This window comes from Schistocerca piceifrons, chromosome 1 (assembly GCF_021461385.2).
Source record: "Schistocerca piceifrons isolate TAMUIC-IGC-003096 chromosome 1, iqSchPice1.1, whole genome shotgun sequence".
Taxonomy (NCBI): Eukaryota; Metazoa; Arthropoda; class Insecta; order Orthoptera; family Acrididae; genus Schistocerca; species Schistocerca piceifrons.
Window position 1 is genome coordinate 152,428,123 of NC_060138.1, and position 24,078 is coordinate 152,452,200.

A 24,078-nucleotide genomic window follows, 5' to 3' on the forward strand; every position below is an offset into this window, starting at 1 on the left:
CCTAATAAAACAATGCCACAAGTGCGAGAATAAAACGAACGAAACATATAACACAAAACGGAAAGAAAGGAAAAGGCACAAGAACGACGCGAAGGTAACGAACACTAAAAGGAACAAAAGAGGACAAGAAAACAACAGAGAGACGCTAGAAACAGAAGAGAGTAAAACATGAAAGCAGATGGGTGGCCAACCACGAGAATAAAAAGGGAAAGCCAGCCACTGTGCAACACATTGAAACCTCCACCCTAAAAGCACTAGGGTGGAGGACACAGAGGGACAAAGGACATGCGCTAAAAACTGCATTGAAGTGTAAAACCCACTCTCACGGATAAAACGTAAAACTAAAGCTGCTGTGGAGGCATTGTCGCCCAACACCGAAGGTAGGGTGCTGGGAAAGTTAAAAGTCTGCCTTGGGGCGGCTAAAAGTGAGCAGTTCAGCAAGAGGTGGTCGACTGTCATTTGGGAGCCACAGCGACAGTGAGGTGGGTCCTCGCGATGGAGTAGGTAACCATGCGTTAGCCACGTATGGCCAATGCGGAGCCGGCAGAGGACAACTGATTCCCTGCGAGAGGGCTGCATGGAAGACTTCCACACATACATAGTCTCCTTAATGACACGCAGTTTGTTGTGCGTGCTGTTATGTCATTCCGTCTCCCAAAGGTGGAAAACCCTGTGGTGTAAGACAGAACGCAGGTCAGCTTCGGAGATGCCTGTCTCCAGAAGCGATTTCCGCGTCGCCTGTTTGGCCAACCTGTCGGCAAGTTCGTTGCTGGAGATACTGACATGTCCTGGGGTCCACACAAACACCACGGAACGGGTGAACGACGGTTTCGATGTCTACGATTGACTACATGTGCAACTGTTAAGCAAGTGACTGCCCAGATGAACCAAAGGGCTAGCAACAGTGTTTCCTAAACGACTGTTCAGCTTACGTTTCTGCGTATGGGTCTCCACAGCAGACGAGTGGTTCATGAACCCAGGCTGCCTGCTGTTCATCAGCGACGAAGGCTGGAATTCACACAACTGGACGTCCATTCAGTGACGACCGGTGACATTTGCAGATGAATCACGTTAGCTCTATTGGCGTGAAACGTCTGTAAGCAAACACCCTGCAACAATCTTCCGAAGGGTCCAGGCCGGAGGAGGGGAGCATTACGGTCTGAGGAATGATTCCGTGGCATTCCTTGAGTGAACTCGTCATTACGGATGGCACAGTGAATCAAAACAAGTGTGCAGCCATCCTTAGGGATAATGTCTACCCCTACCAGTTGTTTGCTTTTCCTCGTCTCGATGGCATCTACCTGCAGGACAACGCAACGTGTCGCATAGCCAACGGTGTACGAGGGGCGTTTTAAATGTCCGTGCAAAGTCCAAGAGATGGCACCACCGGCGCGTATCGAGGTCATGTTTAGTTAGTAGCATCTTTGGAAAGAACGCACACCAAGTTTCAGCCATATTGGTGTATTTCTTTGTGTTTGGCACTCGTGTGAATCAAGGAAGCCGAGTGCCTGCCAAAAAATGGACGAAAAAGAATTTCGTGGGGTTATTAAACATTACTTTATGAAAGGCAAAACGCCTCAGGAGACTAAAGAGAAGCTTGATAAACATTACGGTGACTGCACCTTCGATTAGAACAGTTTATAAGTGGTTTCAAAATTTTCGGAGTGGCCATATGGGCACAAGTGATGCTGAACGTTCTGGACGCCCTGTGGAGGTTACGACTGCAGAAATCATTGATAAAATCCATGATATGGTGATTTATGACAGATGAGTTAAGGTGCATGAGATTGCTACTGCTGTGGGCATCTCGAATGAACGGGTACATAATATTTTTCATAAACATTTGGACATGAGAAAGCTATTCGCAAGATGGGTTCCGCGATTGCTCACGCTTGACCAAAAACGGAATCGTGTGAAGTGTTGCAAGGATGGTTGGCAGCTGTTCAGGAAGAATCCGCAGGACTTTAAGCGTCGTTTCGTCACTGTGGATGAAACATGTATACATTACTACTGTGACCAAACAACAATCTAAACAATGGGTTACCAAGGGAGAATCTGCACCAAAAAAGGCGAAGACCATTCCTTGGGCCGGAAAGGTTATGGTGACAGTATTTTCGGATTCGCAAGGAAAAGGGTAAAACTATTACAGGTGAATATTATTCATCGTTATTGGACCGTTTGAAAACGGAGCTGCAAGAGAAACGCCGGCGATTGGACCGCAAAAAATTCCTTTTCCATCACGACAATGCACCAGCACACACCTCAGCAGTTGTGGTCGCAAAGTTAATGGAAATAGGATTCCAACTCGGTTGACATCCCCCCTATTCTCCAGACTTGGCTCCTTCGGACAGCTATTTGTTCCCCAATTTGAAGAAATGGCTGGTGGGACAAAGATTTTATTCAAACGAGGAGGTGATTGCAGCAACTAATAGCTATTTCGCAGACTTGGACAATTCCTATTATTCGGTTGGGATCAACAAATTAGAACAACGTTGGACGAAGTGTGTAAGTCTACATCGAAAAATAAAAAAGGTTTACCCCAAACACGTAAGTAGTTTTTATTTTTGTACGGACTTTTCAAACGCCACTCGTACGTGCGTGGCACGAAAAGCGCCAAGGTGAGTTTACCGTGCTCCCCTGGCCATCGAGCTCCTCGGGTTTACATCCAATCGAGAATATGTAGGACCACCTCGATCGGGCTTTTCGTGCTACGGATCCTCAACGGAGAAACCTACGCAGCTGGCCACGGCACTGGAGTCAACATTACTCCAGATCCCTGGCGGTACCTTCCAGTATCTCACTGACACTACCTGCACGGATCGCAGCAGTCGGCGCTGCGAAAGTGCTTACTCGAGCTATTGACAGACGGTCACATTAATGTAACTGGACAGTGTATTTTGGTTAGACAGTTATAGCACTGACGTGTCCCAATATACAACTGACGCAATTTTACAACTTTTCTCTGTTCTTTAAGGGCACAGTATTACGAGACCATATATCTGCATTTTGCCCCTCGAATGACAATTATCCAGTGGCCAGTTAGTTCTCAGTTAGTTCTACATGGATGAAACGAGCTCTTGTTCACATTCTAAAAAGCTCTCTAAAAACTAAAAACTTAACTCCGTCCGAACAGGCCTTGCAAGGCCCAACGTCACCGACCGGCCGCCGTGTCATCCTCAATCCACAGGCGTCAGCACACCGTTCTCTCGGCCGTAAGTCAGTTTACGAGACCGTAGCCGCTACTTCTCAATCAAGCAGCTCCTCAGTTTGCCTCACAAGGGCTGAGTGCACCCGGCTTGCCAACAGCGCTCGGCAGACTGGATGGTCACCCATCCAAGTGCTAGCCAAGCCCCACTGGAACCGATGTTACCACTGCGGCAAGGCCGTTGGCCAAAGACCTCTCTAAGGGAAGGCAAAATTCCTTTACAGTTGTGATTGACCGCTTTCTTTCATCGCACAGACGGGACTTCCTGGTTAATTCGGCTACACTCTATTACGCCCGTTTTACTATTATTGATGTTTAAGTTCAACCTCTTTTCAGGCCACTGTCCAATATCCACTCCATCCAGCTGCCCTTCCTAGTGCTTTGGTGTCTGACAGATTTACATTGTCACTGGCAAATGTTTAAGTTTTTATTTCTTCTACCTAAACGTCAATTATATTTTAAATTTTCCTCGTTTTCATTCACTGCTTGCTGAGACTGTACACATTAAATAATATGGGGGCTAGGGTACAATCCTATCTTTAACTCTTTTTACTCGCTAGCTCTCCTTCATGTCCTTCAGTCCTTGTAACTGCATTATAGTTTTTTTGCAATTTGCAGAATCATTTTTCGCCCTGCATTTAATCTCTGATAACTTAAGAATACGAAAAACTGTATACCTATGTCGTTGTCAAAAGATATTAAATCTGCAAATGATATAAATGTAGGTTTGTCTTCTTTCAAATTATCATAAGTCGTAGGGTCAATATTGCTTCATGTTTATACATGTAAATGTAGATCTGGAGGGAAAAATAGAGTTTCCATTGTAACTTACCAGTTACTACGTGTCTCCTGGAGACGATGGTGCCCGCACACTGGAGATCGAACCACTCCGGGCGCTCTAGTTGACGGTAGATGAGTGCGTGCCACGGGATGTTTCCAGCGTGGCCCGACCAGCAGCCTGTGTGACAAATACCACGATTACGGTTTTCCCTGACTGGGTTATTAAGCTATTTACTCAGTGGGCATACGCATTTGGAGATGATAACAGACATAATTCAGCTTTATCCAGATACTGCGGTCCAAGTATTAGATTTTCCAATTGTGCTCGCTGTCAATCCAGACACACCAAACATTTGTTTTACGTGGTGCCAATGATATGAACGCTATCTCATCAAAAGTATCCGGACATCCATGTCTATTGCGGAATCGACCACTAGACGTCAGAAGAGGCCAACTTGCCAGCATAAACGGAGGCGGGTGGTATTGTTTTGTCAGTTGATGAGCTATAACAACAGAACTGGTCGCTCAGGGGAACTCCCTGTCTTCGAACATGGCCTAGTTATTGGTTATCACCTGAGCAGCTAATCTATCAGGGACATTTACACTATTCTAAAGCTAAATTGTTAAGGCTTTCGTGGCCACTTGTTGACAAACTGCCTATTGGCTTCTGTACCGGGTTCTTCGGCCGACGTTAATGTGCTGATTTTACTGACGTTTCGCTAGCATGACTCGCTGGCATTGTCAAAGCTTCACCCACCATTGCCGGTGGTGAACTGGAGCCGAGCTCGCGGCCGCAGACTATATGTACCTGGCGCGCCAATGTCCGAGGGCTTCTCTGCGGTCATTTCCGGTGCGGTTCTCCTCTTGCTACCTGCGACGGTCATTCGCTGCAGCACGGGAATCCGGGATCCGTTTACCTTAAGGCTTTCCTCTTTCTTATTGAAGCTGTTCGCGTGTTTTTGTATTTCTGCAGCTTCTCTGAACTCGCGGGTGTGATAGTGCTTCTCTAGTCAGAACTTCCGTGTCGGCGAATTTTATTACGTGGTCGGTCCCACCCAGTGCGTGCTCTGTCACGGCCGATTTCTCCATCTGCCCTAACCTGCAATGTCGCTTATGTTCTTTGATCCTGGTGTTGATTGATTGCCCAATCATCCCGACATAAACTTTTCCTCATGTGCGTGGTATACGGTATATTCCCGACATTGCAAGTGAGTCCCTTTTCTCCTTTGTCGATCTAAGACACTCTTTGATCTTCCTCGCCGGTTTGAAAATCGTCTTCACGCCGTGTTTGCGTAATATACGGCCGATTCTGTCCGTCACTCTGGGAATGTATGGCAGAAAGGCCATATCCGACATTTCTTTTTCTGATCCCTTACTTCACCGAGTGTTTGACTCTGTCACACTTCTAATATAATTTGTGGAGTACCCATTGCTCCTCAGAGCACTTTCCAGGTGTTGTATTTCGCGTCTGACGTGCTGCGGCTCACATATTCGTCCTGCTCGTGTTAGGAGCGTATTAATCATGCGTCTTTTCTGGCTCGGGTGGTGGTTTGATAGTTTGTGCAGGTATCGGTAAGTGTCTGTCGGTTTCCGATAACATCAGTAAAATCATCAGATGAACGTCGGCCGAAGAACCCGGGATAGAAGCTGCCGAAGTCGACTGTTGGTGATGTCACTGTGAAGCGGAAATGAGAAGGAACAACCACAGCTACAAAATGGTTCAAATGGCTCTGAGCACTATAGGACTTAATATCTGAGCTCATCAGTCCCTTAGAACTTAGGACTACTTAAACCTAACTAACTTAAGGACATCACAGACATCCATGCCCGAGGCAGGATTGGAGGACCGTAGCGGTCGCGCGGTCCCAGACTGAAGCCCCTAGAACCGCTCGGCCACACCGGCCGGCCCACAGCTAGACCCTGTAGATGTCATGTACTTACAGACAGGAACAGTCGACATTTGTGAAGGTTGGTTGTAAAAATCGCGTGAAGTGAGCGGGAGGAATAATTCGTGAGGTTCAAAGTGTATCCAGTAGCCCAGCTAGCACAATGAATCAATAAGTTAAAAAGAATGGCGTGCAATGGTCGAGCAACTCCTCAAAAGCCACACATTTCTCTCCACACATTTCTGTAGTCAATGCTAAGCGACGTTTGAGGTGGTGTAAAGTGGATGACCTGAAACGAGTGATTTGGAGTGATGAACCACGGAATTTCTCTATGCAATCCGATGGATGAGTTCGTGTTTGCTGAACGTCGGGAGAGCTGTACCTGCCATCATGTGCAGTACCAACACCGAAGTCTAGAGGAGGTGGTGTTACAGTATGGGGGTATTTTTCGTGGTTAGGATAATGTGGTCCCTTTACTGCGCCAAAGAAAACGCTACAGGAGGAAGAACACATTTTAGGACATTGTGTACTGTGTTCGGCAGAACAGTTCAGAGACAATGATTGTACGTATCAGTATCACAATGCACCCTGTCATAAACGAGCATCTGTGAGGCATTTAGTCATGTAAAATAACATTACTGAAACGGACTGGCCTGTCCAGAATCCTGATCTGAACAGAATACCTTTGGGGTGAGTCAGAGCTTCAGACCTCAGCATTCCACACCGATATTTTCTCTGGTTTGGGCTCTGGAAGAAAAAGGGGATTATGTTTCTCCATAGACATTCAGGCACGTCATCACAAGTGTCCCTAGAAGATTTCAAGCCGTCATAGAGACGAAGGATGGACACACCCCATATTACTGTCAATCAATAGATGTCCGGATATTTTTAATCGGATAGTTCATATGTTGACTGTTTCCGTGTCGTTAAACCCGTATACAGGCTGTTCAAAAGCAAAATTGTACAGCTGTTAGAGCATCCCGAGTACATTGAATAAGTAACTAATAGTCATAAATGTATATTTTGTGTTTTATTTACATAAGTAACTAACTATTAATAGCAAAATCGTACACATATAACATCTGTAAGTGACAATTTGCAGCTTCAGTGTAGTTTTACAACACAGTTGATTGAAATAACGGAACTCTGGCTTCAGACGTTTTTTGTGATAGGTGTGTAATACCTGGTCCACCAGCACTGCCCACACTGCGGTCTCTAAATTGTGGGTTGCATGGCAACGTTGATGATTGATGATTCTCCTCTCACACAATCCAACACCGTCTCTTCTGATTCTACTGTACACGATTCTTTGTCGGCAACCTTATCCAGCCCGCTGTGGATTGAACAACACTCTGTGCCAAGAGCAAAGCACTGACTGGTACATATATTGCCAAGAAATTGTTTGCAACGGGGAGCCGTTGAAGGACAGGTTGAAGGCTAGAGAGGAACAGAAAGAACAAGGCGTGTCACGCTTGTTGATATTAAAATGGACGAAGGTACCTGCAGATTACGGAAGAGGCAGAGAACAGGAGAATACCGAAGAAGAAGAAGAAATAGAATTACTATTTCAGTACGGTTCAACAACGAAATAAACGTATAAAAGTAAGCATAATTTTATTCTGATACATATGCTAGTTGGCTCAAAGAACTAAAGTCCCAGAATAATATTGTCTTCCTCCAGTTTCTGGATCGTAAATCTATTTATACGAGGTTGCCGTTAAAAGGAATAAAGCACACTGTAACACAATAATATTGTAATATTTCGCGGCTATAAGCTCTGAACAAAAAGTGCAGTTAAGCTCCGGTTTCTGTATCTACACTGAAGAACCAAATAAACTGGTACACCTGCCTAATATCGTGTAGGGCCCCCGCGAACACGCAGAAGTGGTATGGACTCGACTTATGTCTGAAGTAGTACTGGAGGGAATTGACACCATGAATCCTGCAGGGCTGTCCATAAATCCGTAACAGTGCGACGGGATGGGAAGCTCTTCTGAATAGCACGTTGCAAGGCATTCCAGATATGCTCAATAATGATGTTCATGTCTGGGGAGTTTGGTGGCCAGCGGAAGTGTTTAAATTCAGAAGAGTGTTCCTGGAGCCACTCTGTAGCAATTCTGGACGTGTGGGGTGTTGCATTGTCCTGCTCGAATTACCCAAGTTCGTCGGAATGCACAATGGACATGAATGGATGCAGGTGATCAGACAGGATGCTTATGTGTCACCTGTCAGAGTCATATATAGACGTATTAGGAGTCCCATATCGGCCAACTGCACACGCCCACTCTATTGCAGTACCTCCATCAACTTGAACAGTTCCCTGCTGACGGGCATGGTCCTTGCATTCATGCGGTTGTCTCCATACCCGTACACGTCCATCCGCTCGATACAATTTGGAACGAGACTCGTCCGACCAGGCAACAGGTTTCCATTAACCAACAGTGGAATGTCGATGTTGACAGACACGGGCGAGGCGTAAAGCTTTGTGTTGTGCAGTTATCAAGAGCACACGAATGAGCTTTCGGCTCCGAAAGCCCATATCCATGATGTTTCGTTGAATAGTTCGCACGCTGACAATTGTTGATGGCGCAACATTGAAATCTGCAGCAGTTTGCGGAATGGTTGCGCTTCTGTCACGTTGAACGATTCTCTTCAGTCGTCATTGGTCCCGTTCTTACAGCATCTTTTTCCAACCGCAGCGATGTCGAAGATTTGATGTTTTACCGGGTTCCTGATATTCACGGTACACTCGTGAAATTGTCTAACGGTAAAATCCCCATGTCATCGCTACCTCGGAGATGCTGTGTCCCACCGCTCTTGCGCTGACTATAAAACCACGTTCAAACTCACTTAAATCTTGTTTACCTGCCATTGCAGCAGCAGTGACCGGTTTAACAACTACGCCAGACGCTTCCTGTCTTATGTAGGCGTTGTCGACCTCAGCGATGTATTCTGCCTGTTTACATATCTCTGTATTTGAATACGCATTCCTATACCAGCTTCTTTGACACTTGAGTGTACATCTATACTCCGCAATATCGTGATACGTGCTTCTAATTGACAACGTTTATGAAACCCAAGAACAATCCCTCATCTCCTAAAACAATGTCATTTCTAGCCAGCTAAATATGTTTTCAAAAAACGAGAGTAACTAGGAATGAAAATCCAGGATACAGAAGAAAAAGGTGTCGGCGCCTTGTCCTCTATGTTCCATATTTCAAGTGAAATTTGGCAACAACTTCTTCCTCCTGAGCCATGATGTGGTCAGTTGATGGTTCACCTTCGTCGTAATGTCTCTCAAGATCCTCCTCGTCGAGCTTCGACCCGGGTGACTTCTCTCATGTGTGGCAACAGTAACGTATGCAAACGATAGAGTACAGCAGCCTTGCTTTTTTGAAGCTGGAGGACCCTGTACTACATCCTTCCCCACATTTGCAAAGAATAATTTTAAGTGAGACGTCCGAGGCTCCATTTTTTTTGCTATTATGGCAATCCTCCGCCGCTCGTGGTCTTGCGGTAGCGTTCTCGCTTCCCGAGCACGGGGTCCCGGATTCGATTCCCGGCGGGGCAGGGATTCCCATCCGCCCTGAGATGACTGAGTGTTGTTGTGTCGTCTTCATCATTCATAGGACCTTGCCCAGTGAGGCAGTGCGGGTCTCCCGCATCGTTCCCCTACGCTCTGTCAAGAAGCATGAGACTTCATTTCCATTTCCATTTCCATGACTGTACTTGTTGGTAGGTACAGGAGGAATGCGACAGGGCGGAGTGTCGTGTAGGCAGTCTCGTAAGTTGGACTTTGGGCTTTGTCTCAACTTAGATATTTATCAAAGCGAAAAGTCGCCCAGCGTATCTCTGTTCTTATCTCCTTGGTACAATGTCACACGAAACCTTTCCCTTGCTTCTGTAATTAAGCTTGCTGTTGCATCTGGATGTTTGAAAGTACCAAGTCAGAAAGGAAGGGGTTCTTTCGAAAATAGTGCCGAGTTCCTTCTTTCCTTGTCCAAAGGGGGTTGAAGTAATGTGACGTCCGCCTGTTGTAGGAAGTGAAAGAATATCCTGTACATTTAATCTGCATGATGTTGACAAGTACAGAACGCTGGGGGGGGACTACCCCTCCCACTCTTCTGGAAATAGACATGACTTTGAGAGGAGGCTATCAGCAATGTCACGATATCTGCGTCTTCGTCTGTGATGGTAACACTATCATAATCAGAATCTTTATTACAGTGTTCAGGGTTTTAATGAAGTTCCTGTTGTTGTTATCGTCTGATAAAAAGAAAAATTCTTATGACACTATAAAGGGCTCTCCTTAAGGAGAAGAGTATTTTATGGACGAGTGCAGCAAATACTGCTGCTTTGGTAACAGAAGTCACTAGGATACCCATCAGAAACTCCTATGGCATTACGTCCAAAGTATTTTTGCTGAAAGTCTACACAGATCTTGAGCATCGACTCAGTCGTGGCTGTAGTGGTCTTACTCGTTATCGCTTTAGGTAGAAGGCATCCACCGTCAGTTATTGCACATTAGGGCATCCCAGAGTTCGCTTCTTATATCAGAATGAACGCTTCCAATAATCTAAGAGAGATAGGGGAGCGGAGGTACCCACGTGGATACTTGCAAAAATTGAAGCGAGCCAGGAATGTTGCCGGACAGCATCATTCCTTCGCAGCATAATGCCCGCCCACATGTTGCCAAGGTTGCTTCAACTGCGTCACAGAAATTTCGCTGGGAAGCCCTTACACACCACCCAAACAGTCTCAATTTCTCCCCAAGCGACTTCCATATTTGGGAGCCCTGCAGAAATTCATTCGTGGCCATCGATTTGCATCTGACAAAGAGGTGACGTCTGGGTACAATCATGGTTCCGTTGGCAATCGTCTTGTCTCACAGTGGAATAAATGTATTAATAGTTATGGTGATTACTTTTGAAGTAATCAACAATTTACTTACTTTCTTCCATTTGTCTCTTTTTTCATATGACTGTCCCTAATAGGTTACCTTACCTCTTCTCCTCGTTCCCCCCGCCCACCCCCATATGGGTTACCTGCCGACTGGACTGTTCCTCAAGGAAGTGTTATAATCTTGTCAGTTCAAAAAATTTCGACGCTGGATTAGTAAAAAATAGAGAGAAGTTAAGTTGGTGGTTGTAATGCTTCAGGTATTCTAAGTGGTCCACCCGCCCCCCCCCCCCCTCCCCCGCCCCGCACCACTTGAGTAGAACGCTTGAATAGACTAGAATGTCGATTAAGTCTCAGAGCGTTGACTATTCACGTGAATTTCTGCACTTTATTGTTTTGTGGTAGGTTGGTATTGATAATACCACTTCTTGTTACCTGTGACGATTTTTTCCAGAAAAGAACTGACCGCGTTTTGTACTTCAATTAAGTCGCATCGACAACCGCCGACATTTCTACAGAAGCACATCCTGCCTCTTCAAGGCAAAACTGCTAGCAGAGTGTGTTTTTTGAACAGTGTATACGCCGGGAGAAAATCACGTCTCTTATAGTTTATCCGCTAGGTAATTACAGCTCTGAAGTCTCCAGTGGTATATCAAGTGGACAAAAAGTACGGAATGTCCTGTTTCACATCCTATACCAATAACACCAGACCGGCGGGAACCGTGAATTGGTACGACCTGCAATCGTAAATTTTACGACGGTTTAGTAACCTATGGTTAATGTTTGAAGGCCAGTAAATACTGTAACTGTGAAAGAGTTTCTTTATTGCTGGATGTTACAGCACACATCAATAACAGACTTGTAGAAATCACCTATAACAATCAGTTTGTAGAAACAACCGACGTAGTGAAAGAGGAACTTGACTGGTTCAAATCCGGTCCGGCAGGGTTAAGATACGAATAGTTCTGGCTATCAGGAAGCCTCAAGTTGTTCCCGTTCACAGCCAGCACAAAGCTATGTTCCGCTTCTAGAAAGAATCTCGCAACGGGCTCTGTTTTAATACCTCCTGAGAGACTGATACTGTTTGCCAGACCAGAAATAAAACAAGGGGCCTAGTTTTTGGCGGGTAATGCCCTTACTGGCAGAGGTTACCAGGCACGACTCATGGCCTGCCCTCATAACTTCAACTCTGGAAGTACGCCTCTCCTTCGTCAAAGCTCTCTTGCGTACCTTACGGAACTAGCGCTCCTGCAAGCAATGGCTTAGCCACAGGAGAAGCAATGTGCTCTGCTTGCTTGTCAAAATGAAATTGTTCATCGCCTATTCATAACTATTGTTTTCCGGTCGCAGATGTCATTTGTTACGCCATGCGTTATGGGCTTTTGATATAAACTATGATTTATTTGGAAAGTACCAATCTGTTCACGGGAATTATTCAGGAGATCTAACGCACAGCTTCAACGCTGCCAGAGCAAAAACATTATGACCATCTGGCTAATAACTTGTTTGTCCGTCTTTGGAACGAAATACATCACTCATTCTGCGTATCAGGGATCCGACAGTTTGTTGGTAGGTTTGAGAGGTATGTGGCATTAGGTGTCGACACACAGATCACGTAATTCGCGTTAATGACGGGCCGCTGATCTGCATACACTTTGATGACGTCCGGTTTTACAGATGGGTTGCATAGGATTTACATCAGGGGGTTTTTATCACCGAGACATCAACGTGAGCTCACTATAATGCTCCTGAAACTGCTATAGCACCGTTCTGCCTCCGAGACGCAGACAACTGTACTGCTGACAGATGACATCGGCCGTCGGGGAATACATCAGGTGTGCAAGTGGTTCGCAGCTGCCAACGTCTCTTCGATTACTACCACAGGTACCATGCCAGCGCAGGAAAATATCTCCCATAGCATAATACTGTTCCCACCATCCTGCGTCCGTGGCGCGCTGCACGTTTCGAGCCGCTATTCACACCTATAACGGTGTTTGTGGAGACGACCATCGACCTGTTGTTGTTGTTGTTGTGGTCTTCAGTCCTGAGACTGGTTTGATGCAGCTCTCCATGCTACTCTATCCTGTGCAAGCTTCTTCATCTTCCAGTACTTACTACAACCTACATCCTTCTGAATCTGCTTAGTGTATTCATCTCTTGGTCTCTCTTTACGATTTTTACCCTCCACGCTGCCCTCCAATGCTAAATTTGTCATCCCCTGATGCCTCTGAACGTGTCCTACCAACCGGTCCCACAAACTCCTCTTCACCCCAATTCTATTCAATACCTCCTCATTTGTTATGTGATCTACCCATCATTCTTCTGTAGCACCACATTTCGAAAGCTTCTATTCTCTTCTTGTCCAAACTATTTATCGTCCATGTTTCACTCCCATACATGGCTACACTCCGTACAAATACTTTCAGAAACGACTTCCTGACACATAAACCTATACTCGATGTTAACAAATTTCTCTTCTTCAGAAACGCTTTCCTTGCCATTGCCAGTCTACATTTTATATATTCTCTACTACGACCATCATCAGTTATTTTGCTCCCCAAATAGCAAATCTCCTTTACTATTTTAAGTGTCTCATTTCCTAATCTAATTCCCTCAGCATCACCCGACTTAACTCGACTACATTCCATTATCCTCGTTTTGCTTTTGTTGATGTTCATCTTATATCCTCCTTTCAAGACACTGTCCATTCCGTTCAACTGCTCTTCCAAGTCCTTTACTGTCTCTGGCAGAATTACAATGTCATGGGCGAACCTCAAAGTTTTTATTTCTTCTCCATGGATTTTATTACCTACTCCGCAGTTTTCTTTTGTTTCCTTTACTGCTTGCTCAATATACAGATTGAATAACATCGGGGAGAGGCTACAACCCTACCTCACTCCCTTCCCAACCACTGCTTCCCTTTCGTGTCCCTCGACTCTTATAACTGACATCTGGTTTCTGTACAAGTTGTAAATAGCCTTTCGCTCCCTGTATTTTACCCCTGCCACCTTTAGAATTTGAAAGACAGTTTTCCAGTCAACATTGTCAAATGCTTTTTCTAAGTCTACAAATGCTAGAAACGTAGATTTGCCTTTCCTTAATCTTTCTTCTAAAATAATTCGTAAGGTCAGTATTGCCTCACGTGTTCCAACATTTCTACGGAATCCAAACTGATATTCCCCAAGGTCGGCTTCTACTAGTTTTTCCATTCGTCTGTAAAGAATTCGCGTTAGTATTTTGCAGCTGTGGCTTATTAAACTGATTGTTCGGTAATTTTCACATCTGTCAACACCTGCTTTCTTTGGGATTGGAATTATTATATTCTTCTTGAAGTCTGAGGGTATTTCACCTGTCTCATCTTGCTCACCAGATGGTAGAGTTTTGTCAGGACTGGCTCTCCCAAGGCCGTCAGTAGTTCTAATGGAATGTTGTCTACTCCCGGGGCCTCGTTTCGACTCAGGTCTTTCAGTGCTCTGTCAAACTCTTCACGCAGTATTGTATCTCCCATTTCGTCTTCATCTACATCCTCTTCCATTTCCATAATATTGTCCTCAAGTACGTTGCCCTTGTATAGACCCTCTATATACTCATTCCTCCTTTCTGCTTTCCCTTCTTTGCTTAGAACTGGGTTTCCATCTGAGCTTTTGATATTCATACAAGTGGTTCTCTTTTCTCCAAAGGTCTCTCTAATTTTCCTGTAGGCAGTATCTATCTAACCCCTAGTGAGATAAGCCTCGATATCCTTACATTTGTCCTCTAACCATCCCTGCTTAGCGATTTTGCACTTCCTGTCGATCTCATTTTTGAGATGTTTGTATTCCTTTTTGCCTGCTTCATTTACTGCATTTTTATATTTTCTCCTTTCATCAATTAAATTCAGTATTTCTTCTGTTGCCCAAGGATTTCTACTAGCCCTCGTCTTTTTACCTACTTGATCCTCTGCTGCCTTCACTACTTCATCCCTCAGGGCTACCCATTCTTCTTCTACTGTATTTCTTTTCCCCATTTGTAACAATTGTTCCCTTATGCTCTCCCTGAAACTCTGTAGAACCTCTGGTTTAATCAGTTTGTCCAGGTCCCATCTCCTTAAATTCCCACCTTTTTGCAGTCTCTTCAGTTTTAATTTACAGTTCATAACCAATAGATTGTGGTCAGAGTCCACATCTGCTCCTGGAAATGTCTTACAATTTAATACCTGGTTCCTAAATCTCTGTCTTACCATTACATGATCTATCTGATACCTTCTAGTATTTCCAGGATTCTTCCATGGGTACAACCTTGTATTATGATTCTTGAACCAAGTGTTAGCTATGATTAAGTTATGCTCTGTGCAGAATTCCACCAGACAGCTTCCTCTTTCATTTCTTTCCCCCAATCCATATTCACCTACTATGTTTCCTTCTCTCCCTTTTCCTACTACCGAATTCCAGTGACCCATCACTATAAAATTTTCGTCTCCCTTCACTACCTGAATAATTTCTTTTATCTCATCATACATTTCATCAATTTCTTCATCATCTGCAGAGCTAGTTGGCATATAAACTTGTACTACTGTAGTAGGTGTGGGCTTCGTGTTTTTCTTGGCCACAATAATGCCTTTGACTATGCTGTTTGTAGTAGCTTACCCGCAGTACTATTATTTTGTTCATTATTAAACCTACTCCTGCATTACCCCTATTTGATTTTGTATTTATAACCCTGTATTCACCTGACCAAAAGTCTTGTTCCTCCTGCCACCGAACTTCACTAATTCCCACTATGTCTAACTTTAACCTATCCATTTCCCTTTTTAGGTTTTCTAACCTACCTGCCCGATTAAGGGATCTGACAGTCCACGCTCCGATCCGCAGAACGCCAGTTTTCTTTCTCCTGATAACGATTTCCTCTTGAGTAGTCCCCGCCCGGAGATCCGAATGGGGGACTATTTTACCCAAGAGGACGCCATCATCATTTAACCATACAGTAAAGCTGCATGCCCTCGGGAAAAATTACGGCTGTAGTTTCCCCTTGCTTTCAGCCGTTCGCAGTACCAGAACAGCAAGGCCATTTTGGTTAGTGTTACAAGGCCAGATCAGTCAATCATCCAGACTGTTGCCCCTGCAACTACTGAAAAGGCTGCTGCCCCTCTTCAGGAACCACACGTTTGTCTGGTCTCTCAACAGATACCCCTCCGTTGTGGTTGCACCTACGGTACGGCTATCTATATCGCTGAGGCACGCAAGCCTCCCCACCTACAGCAAGGTCCGTGGTTCATGGGAGGGGGGGGGGGGAGAGGGGGGACCATCGACCTAGTGTAACAAAAATGTGATTCACTCGAAGAGCCAACAAGTTTCCATTGATCGACGGTCGAATCCCGATGGTCCCGTGCCCACTGCTATGGTAACTGACGATCTCGTTAGGTCAACATGTGAACACGAAGCGGTGATCTGCTGCAGAGCTCCATATACAACAGTGTAGGATGAACGGTGTGTTACGAAACACTTGTGCGTGCACCAGCAGTGTGCTCTTTTGGCACAGATGCCACAGATCACCATCTATCCTAATTTACTGAGCGGAAGAGCCTCCGAACCCCAAGTACTGTAAAGAATCGTAGACATCCAACCATTTAGCGCCTGGTGGTAGTTTCAATGTCCTTCTAGCTCTTTCCGTACATATTCACTACAGTAGTAGCACGTGAACATTCGATCAGTATCGCCGTTTTTGATATAATCGTTCACAAGCTCTGAGTAGTAATGGCTCTGAGCACTATGGGACTAAACTTCTGAGGTCATCAGTCCCCTCTGCGTAGTAATAATCTGCCCTTTGTCAAAGTCGCTTATGTCGATGTTTTTCCCCATTTGCAGCCGACAGCTTCGCTACGGTGATCCACCGTCCGTGTCCGCTCCACTTACAGAGTTTCGTTACCGCGTCACGTGCCCACAAAGCCACCACCCGGCAACGTGGCGGCGGGCAGTGGTCATAAGGTTTTGGCTTATCACTGTAAACGGAATAGCAGCTTTTGTTTGATAGGACAGAATGCAGTCGCTCCCTGCAGTTCTCTTTTTGATGCTGAAATGAACAAACATACTGAACGAAAGTACAGTTCCTTGTAGGACAGAGCAGAAATGGATATGAATTTTTTTAAAATTGTACACGATCTAAACTCTTTTTGAACCTTCAACACTGTCGTTCTGTGATATACAGCAAATCGGCAAATTCAACCAAATATGTCTAGCCTTCAAGAGTTCCTGGGCTGGTGACAAGGAAAAGAAAAGTAACGATAAACGCAGAGGTTCAACGAAACCCACAGTAAGAAGACGATGCGGAACGAAGGCAGTCTGTGCTGTCAGACCGTCTAAAACTGCGCTGAAACTTATGCAACATCTTACAGTGGCCAGATATAGATGCAATACGACATATTACGTACCTCTGACTCCTTCAGGTTTCAGCAAGGATCGTGGAACGGAAACTGCAACAGTAAACGAGAACATCAATCTACCATCCGAATGATACTGGAAAGAAATTCATGAAACAACAGTTCCAACTAAATTGTGCTAACAAAAGATCACCAACAGCCTGAATGTACCTTACTCGCTACGATATTCGATCTTAGTTATCACTGATTCGCATGAAGATATCTCCTTTCTCCCATCTAGCATACTGAAACTTTCTGAAATGTGAAAACTTGAAGAACTCGATTGCAATTAGAACTGCTATAAAGAAATCGTCGGGGTGTGATACAAGCCGGCTCGTGTTTACTGTCCGTTTTAACGAAATGCGCAGTGTTTGTTCGGTACTGATGTGTAACTTAATTACAGATGAATATCCAATTTTCCTTGAAATTGTTAAAATATCTGACTAAATTCGAGTGCAACTCAGATAATAGAGATACACAGGTACACACTTTACACTCGCGCATGCTCTTAATCCGGTCCTCATCTACTTCGTAATGTAATGGATATGAGTGATACCTACCTCATCCTGTCTGCAGTCGCGCTTGCTGCCTCCCCATCACGAGCAGTATTTCCACCCTACTCTCCCACACCCTAGCTTTTTAGCACTGTGTCCTTACCCCCTTCTTTATCAGTGGCAGGCGATCTTTCGGCACTCATTGTACAAGTCAAAACCACTTCCATAGTCGCTCTTGCATAATCTTCTCCGACGACTTCGCATTTTCATTTTTCAGAATCACCGACTTTCGGATCCTATCCCTGGGGAGGTATTCAATTTGAGCTGCTAGGATCTGACATTTTGTTTGCTTCCTCACTACCTGATTCGCAGCCAAAGTTCAGTGTCAGGATTTAGGTAGATCTACGTGCAGCTGTCATGTCCCTGCATATCTCTACATTGTTGAGCAACTTCTCTTTGACTGCATTAAACAGACAGCTTACGCGCATGACTCTTTTCCCAATTTATAGACCGAGCGAGGTGGCGCAGTGGTTAGACACTGAACTCACAATCGGGAAGACGACGGTTCAATCCCGCGTCCGGCCATCCTGATTTCGGTTTTCCGTGATTTCCCTAAATCACTCCAGGCAAATGCCGGGATGGTTCCTCTGAAAGGGCACGGCCGACTTCCTTCCCTATCCTTCCCTAATCCGATGAGACCGATGGCCTCGCTGTCTGGTCTCCTTCCCCAAAACAACCCAACCCAACCCAACCCAATTTATTCTTCCATCTTCGTATCTGCACTGATGGTTGAAACTAACTACCTAAAATTACAAACCTATTCTAATTGCTGCCATTCAGTTGTAGTGTATGCGTTTCTTTCCTGTTGTCTATAATTGCAGTTTTCGTTTTTATAACACTTACCTCCATTCCTTTCTTCTTTAACTCTTCTGCCCAGGCATGAGACATTTTTCTCAAGAAGCTTACGACTGGTCTTCCTAGATGTGAATACGAAATCTTGAATCCTTCTCTTTGGGCGAAAGCCACACTGCCATTCTTCTAATATTTGACATTTAAATACTGCACCAAACGGGCTACGACCACCTGTCACTCTCGTATAAAGGTGATACAGTAACAAATGATCTACGTATGTTGCAGTGGATAGCCTAGGGGTTCTTTATCGTAGTGGTTTAGACTCGGAAAATTTCGCTGTAGAATAGGATGGAAGAAAAATGAGATTTTAAAGTCTCGTCGACGTCGAAGTCTTTGGAGACGGAGCACAAACTCGGATTGGAAATATAGGTGAAATAAATAGTCTAGGTCCTAGTCATAACACGTAAGCTTTCAGGTCCTGTCAAAAGGAACCATCCCTGCATTTACCTGAAGTGTTTTACGGAAACCACGGAAAACTTAAATCTGGATGGTAGGAAGGGTATATGAATCAGTATTCTAACTTTTTATGTATATAAAACGGTACTTGTCCGGAAAAATAATACATCAGCATCAAAGAGATGTGTTGTTTATAATCGAATCATTATGTAGTTGCTGTGGGATGTTACCACTCGACTATTGTCAGTCTGGATGTTTACTAAAAGATATGGAGAATATTAAAAGAAAATTCCTCACTGGTCTGTTTGGTCAGTCTGAGGGCGCTACTAAAATACTCGGCGAACTATGATGGGTGAAACACGAGAAAGCGATGTCATCGAGGACTGGCTCTGTCCCAAAATTCGATTGCCGTTCCAAGACGCAGATTGGCTTACTCTCGCTTTACCTCACACATTGACCATGACGATGAAAGTGGAGAAATTCGGGTGTGTAAAGAGTGTACCGACTATATTCTTTACCGTCTATACGAATAGAACAGAGAGGAGGAGGAGGGAGGGATAATTTTGGTACTCTTTGTTCCTTCAGTTACACATTATAGGCTAGCCTTGTGATGTTGCACTTCTGCCAACAAGAAGAACCCAATAAAGATGATTCCATAGCGTGTGGCCTTGATAGCATGTGACTCAATCTACTTGCAGGTGCGAATGTAGCAGTCACTTAGAACATTGTTTAGTCGAAGATAAGGATGGGGATATACACTGAGGTGGCAAAAGTCATGGGATAGCGGTATGAACGTATACTGATGGTGGTAGTTTCCCGTACAGAAGGTATAAAAAAGCAGTGCATTGGCGGAACTGTCATTTGTACTCATGTGATCCATGTGAAAAGGTGTCCGGCATGATTATGACCGCACCGCGGGAATTATCAGACTCTGAACGCGGAATGCCGGTTGGAGCTATGGAATCCAATATTCCGACATGAATAGTGTCAAGAGTGTGACAAGAGTACAAATTTTCGGGAATTCGCTATCACCATGGACAGCACATGGCTGACAGCCTTCACTAAACGACCGAGAGCAGCGGCGTTTGCGTAGAAGTGTCAGTGCTAACAGACAAGCAAAACTGCGTGAAATAATCACGGAAGTCAATGAGAGACGTATGAAGAATGTATCCGTTAGGACAGTGAGCGAAATTTGGCGTTAATGCGCTATGGTAGGAGACGATTGACGCGAGTGCCTTTGCTAGCAGCACATCACCTGCAGCGCCTCTTCTGGACTGGTGCCCATAATGGTTGGACCCTAGGCGACTGGAAAACCGTGACCTAGTCAGAGGATTCCAGACCTGATGGCATGGTTCGAGTATGGCGGAGACCCTACGAAACCATGGACCCAAGTTGTGAACAAGACACTGTGCTAGCTGGTGGTGGCTCCACAGTGGTGTAGGCTGTGTTTACATGGAATGGGCTGCGTCCTCTGGTCCTACTTTACCGATCATTGACTGGAAATGGTTATGTTCAGCAACTTATAGACCATTTGCAGCCATTCATGGAACTCATGTTCCACAAAAACGATGTCATTTCACCGAGTACCAATTGTTCGTTAACAATTCTGGACAATTCGAGCGAATGATTTGGCCACTCAGATCGCCCAACAGGTCCCAACGAAATTTATTGGACATCGAGTGGTCAGTTCGTATATAAAATCCTGTACCAGCAACACTTTCACAACTATGGACTGCTATCGAAGCAGCATGGTTCAGTATTTCTGCAGGGCACTTCCAACGACTTTAGTCCATGCCACGACATGCTACCGCACCATACCAGGCTGAAGGAGTTCCGCCTGATATTAGGTATCCCGCGACTTTTGTCACCTCAGTGTATACACAGTGTTACAAAACGATACCTACAAACTAGAAGGTGTTGTAGAGTGTCGTGAGGAACAGATTGAGAATGGGAACCAGTGTCCAGAAATGTCATCCAACGATGCTACAGAGTGTCGAAGTTATAGACATCGGCACCTGCGGCTAGGCCACCCTTCAGGGAGCAAAAGTGACTTTGCACCATCCCTCAGGTAGTAAAAGTGACTTTGTATGCTGACGGACCATTGGCGGAACGCCTCTCAGCATTATTCGTTATTCAGTGATCACGACTGATTGCCATGATCGCCAGTGAGGAAGATGGAGCTAACTGCTGCGTAGACAGGTCTTCTCTTCTAAGAATGCGGCGCTCTGTTGCCTTGGTGGTTGATGGTTTCGATCAAGTGTTTCCGTTCACAGTTTATTTTTCTCCTATATACCGAAAACAATGATTTTAGAGGGTTCCAGGAGAAAAAGAAACTGCAGATGGAAACCTGAGTCTGAAACCGTCATCCGCCGACGCAACAGAACATGCGCCTGTCTGCGCAGCAGCTATCTCCACCTTCTCCGCTGGCGATCGTGGCAGTCAGTCGCAATCACTGAATAACAAACAACATTGCGAGACGTTCCGCCTGTGGACCCTCAGAATGCAGAGTCACGTTTGCTGCCGAAGGGCTGCCCTAACTCTGTAGCGTCGTTGGATGACGTTGCTGGGCACGAGTCCCTATCCTCAATTTATTCCTTACGACACTCTACAACCCCTGGAAGATTTTCGGTATCGTTTTGTAACATCTTGTAGTTGAACAGAAACCGCAGTACCACAACAAAACAATGAGAAGAGCCTAATTTCTACTCCTTGGTGCCATGTAGGAATTAAAATCCATGGAGAAGAAATAAAAACTTTGAGGTTCGCTGATGACATTGTAATTCTGTCAGAGACAGCAAAGGACCTGGAAGAGCAGGTGAACGCAATGGACAGTCTCTTGAAAGGAGGATATAAGATGAGCATCAACAAAAGCAAAACGAGGATAATGAAATGTAGTCAAATTAAATCGGGTGATGCAGAGGGAACTAGATTAGGAAATGAGAGGCTTAAAGTAGTAAATGAGTTTTGCTATTTGGGGAGCAAAATAAGTGATGATGGTCGAAGTAGAGAGGATATAAAACGTAGACTGGCAATGGCAAGGAAAGCGTTTCTGAAGAAAAGAAATTTCTTAACATCGAGTATACATTTAAGTGTCAGTAAGTCATTTCTGAAAGTATTTGTATGGAGTGTAACCTTGTATGGAAGTGAAACGTGGACGATAAATAGTTTAGACACGAAGAGAATAGAAGCTTTCGAAATGTAGTGCTACAGAAGAATGCTGAAGATTAGATGGGTAGATCACGTAACTAATGAGAAGGTATTGAATAGAATTGCGGAGAAGAGAAATTTGTGGCACAACTTGACCATAAGAAGGGATCGCTTGGTAGGACATATTCTGAGGCATCAAGGGATTATCAATTTAGTATTGGAGGGCAGAGTGGAGGGTAAAAATCGTAGAGGGAGAGCAAGGGATGAATACACTAAACAGATTCAGAAGGATATAGATTGCAGTTGGTACTGGGAGATGAAGAAGTTTGCACAGGATAGAGCAGAATGGAGAGCTGCATCAAACCAGTCTCTGGACTCAAGACCACCACAACAACAACAACATCAACAGTGCGATGTATTCTGCATTCAAGGTTTAAAAACAATAGAAAATAGATATTAATTACTGAAATCTGGAAGAAAGAGTACACTAGTGTTAAGTATCAAATTCACGCATTATCAAGCATCAATTAAAATAAAAATTACAATACATAATCAAGAAGACCCCTGTAAGGTTGGGATGGGCGAGCTAGAGGGAAGCAACAATGGAGCACAATGGTGCATTATCTGCCCAATGGGCCATAGCATCCCGTCGTGTTTTGCCGACGGTGGCTGGGTGCTGTCCACGAGCTCCTCTGTGACGGATGTGGACGTTATGTACTGACTGATGCAAGACACCGACAAAAGTGAGGCTGAGTGACCCTGCTGTGTCCTACTTAAAAAATCGCGATCCCAGCAAGGAAACATCAGCTTTCCAAGGTAGGAATTATTTCCTGTTCCTCCTTAAATGGCTGTTTCTGCATAAATCTATGTCTATCGGACCAGTGAATTCCGAGGTAACACTCCAGATCTGTTAGGATGCCAGTCCTTGCCTGGTCCTGACCGCCAATTATATCCCAGGAATGTATCCCTCCACTCTTGGAGTTCTTCTTTCAACCAAGAAGCCTGAACGGTCACCACCGTCTTGTTACAGTTTGAAAGACGTTGCCTTGAAATTACCGTGGCCCAAAATCATTCCTGAACAACGGGAATAATTATGAATAATGTCCGGCTCACTCGCCTCCAGGGGACGCGCAAAAACTCTGGAGGCCGATTCTTTTATAATAATTTGTAGCTTAATCCTCTAATAAAGTCAAAGTGGTGTCACAGCTTTTAGCTTTGTTAAGGGAAGGAAGAAACATTTGCTTTAAGGTGTCGTCGACGACTAGGTCATTAGAGACTGAACACGCGCTCGGACTGGTGAAAAATGAACAACGAATTCGGATGAGTACTTTCCTAAGGAACCTTCTTGACATTCGTCTTAAATGATTTAGAGAGACAACGGAACAACTAAATTTGGATTTTCTTACCGGGATCTCAACCATCGTCCTCCCGAAAGCGAGTCCAGTGTCTTACTCATGGGAACGTCGGTCGGTAGTCTAAGTTAGTTGTTGGACTAACAGATGTGAATTGTAAAGAAGGTATCATTGAGTTGGAAAACATTTAGTAGTACTTCCTGTTAGCACATCCTAAATTTGGGGTAGTTTTTCTTTAGAAAACACTAATTACTCCAGCTGGTGAGGAAACTGCAACGGACCTATACGATTTCCAGTATTACTAAAACGCTGTGTGCAAGTGTAACCAGAGACATCGTCAGTAATTGTTCTAGTAAGTTAATCTTTTACATGTCCCATGGGTCACTTTGCACGATATATCATAATGAAGTGGAACAATTCAATTCACGAAATATTAACAGAATCGGTAATTAATAGAAAGCAATATTCAGTTTAACAATGTAAATAAATATGTAATAGTTTTGCACAAGATGAGCTACTACTCTCTAAATAAAAATTATACTGAGAGTTGCCCAGAAAGACATTTTTATGCTTGTTTGAAATTTATCTTCGATATCTGCAGGCATTTAATGTT

The 24,078-nt window shown here is 44.5% G+C and overlaps 1 protein-coding gene across 1 annotated transcript in view; it reads right to left on the reverse strand.

Moving 5' to 3' along the window:
* Positions 1-24,078, reverse strand: part of LOC124792195 (serine protease 53-like) — a 132,702-nt gene that overhangs the window by 44,249 nt on the left and 64,375 nt on the right. The window contains exons 10-11 of the mRNA XM_047257924.1: positions 17,177-17,218; positions 4,038-4,163 (exon numbers count right to left, since the gene is read on the reverse strand). Of these exons, the coding sequence (XP_047113880.1) occupies positions 4,038-4,163; positions 17,177-17,218 (168 nt within the window). The remainder of the gene's footprint in view (positions 1-4,037; positions 4,164-17,176; positions 17,219-24,078) is intronic.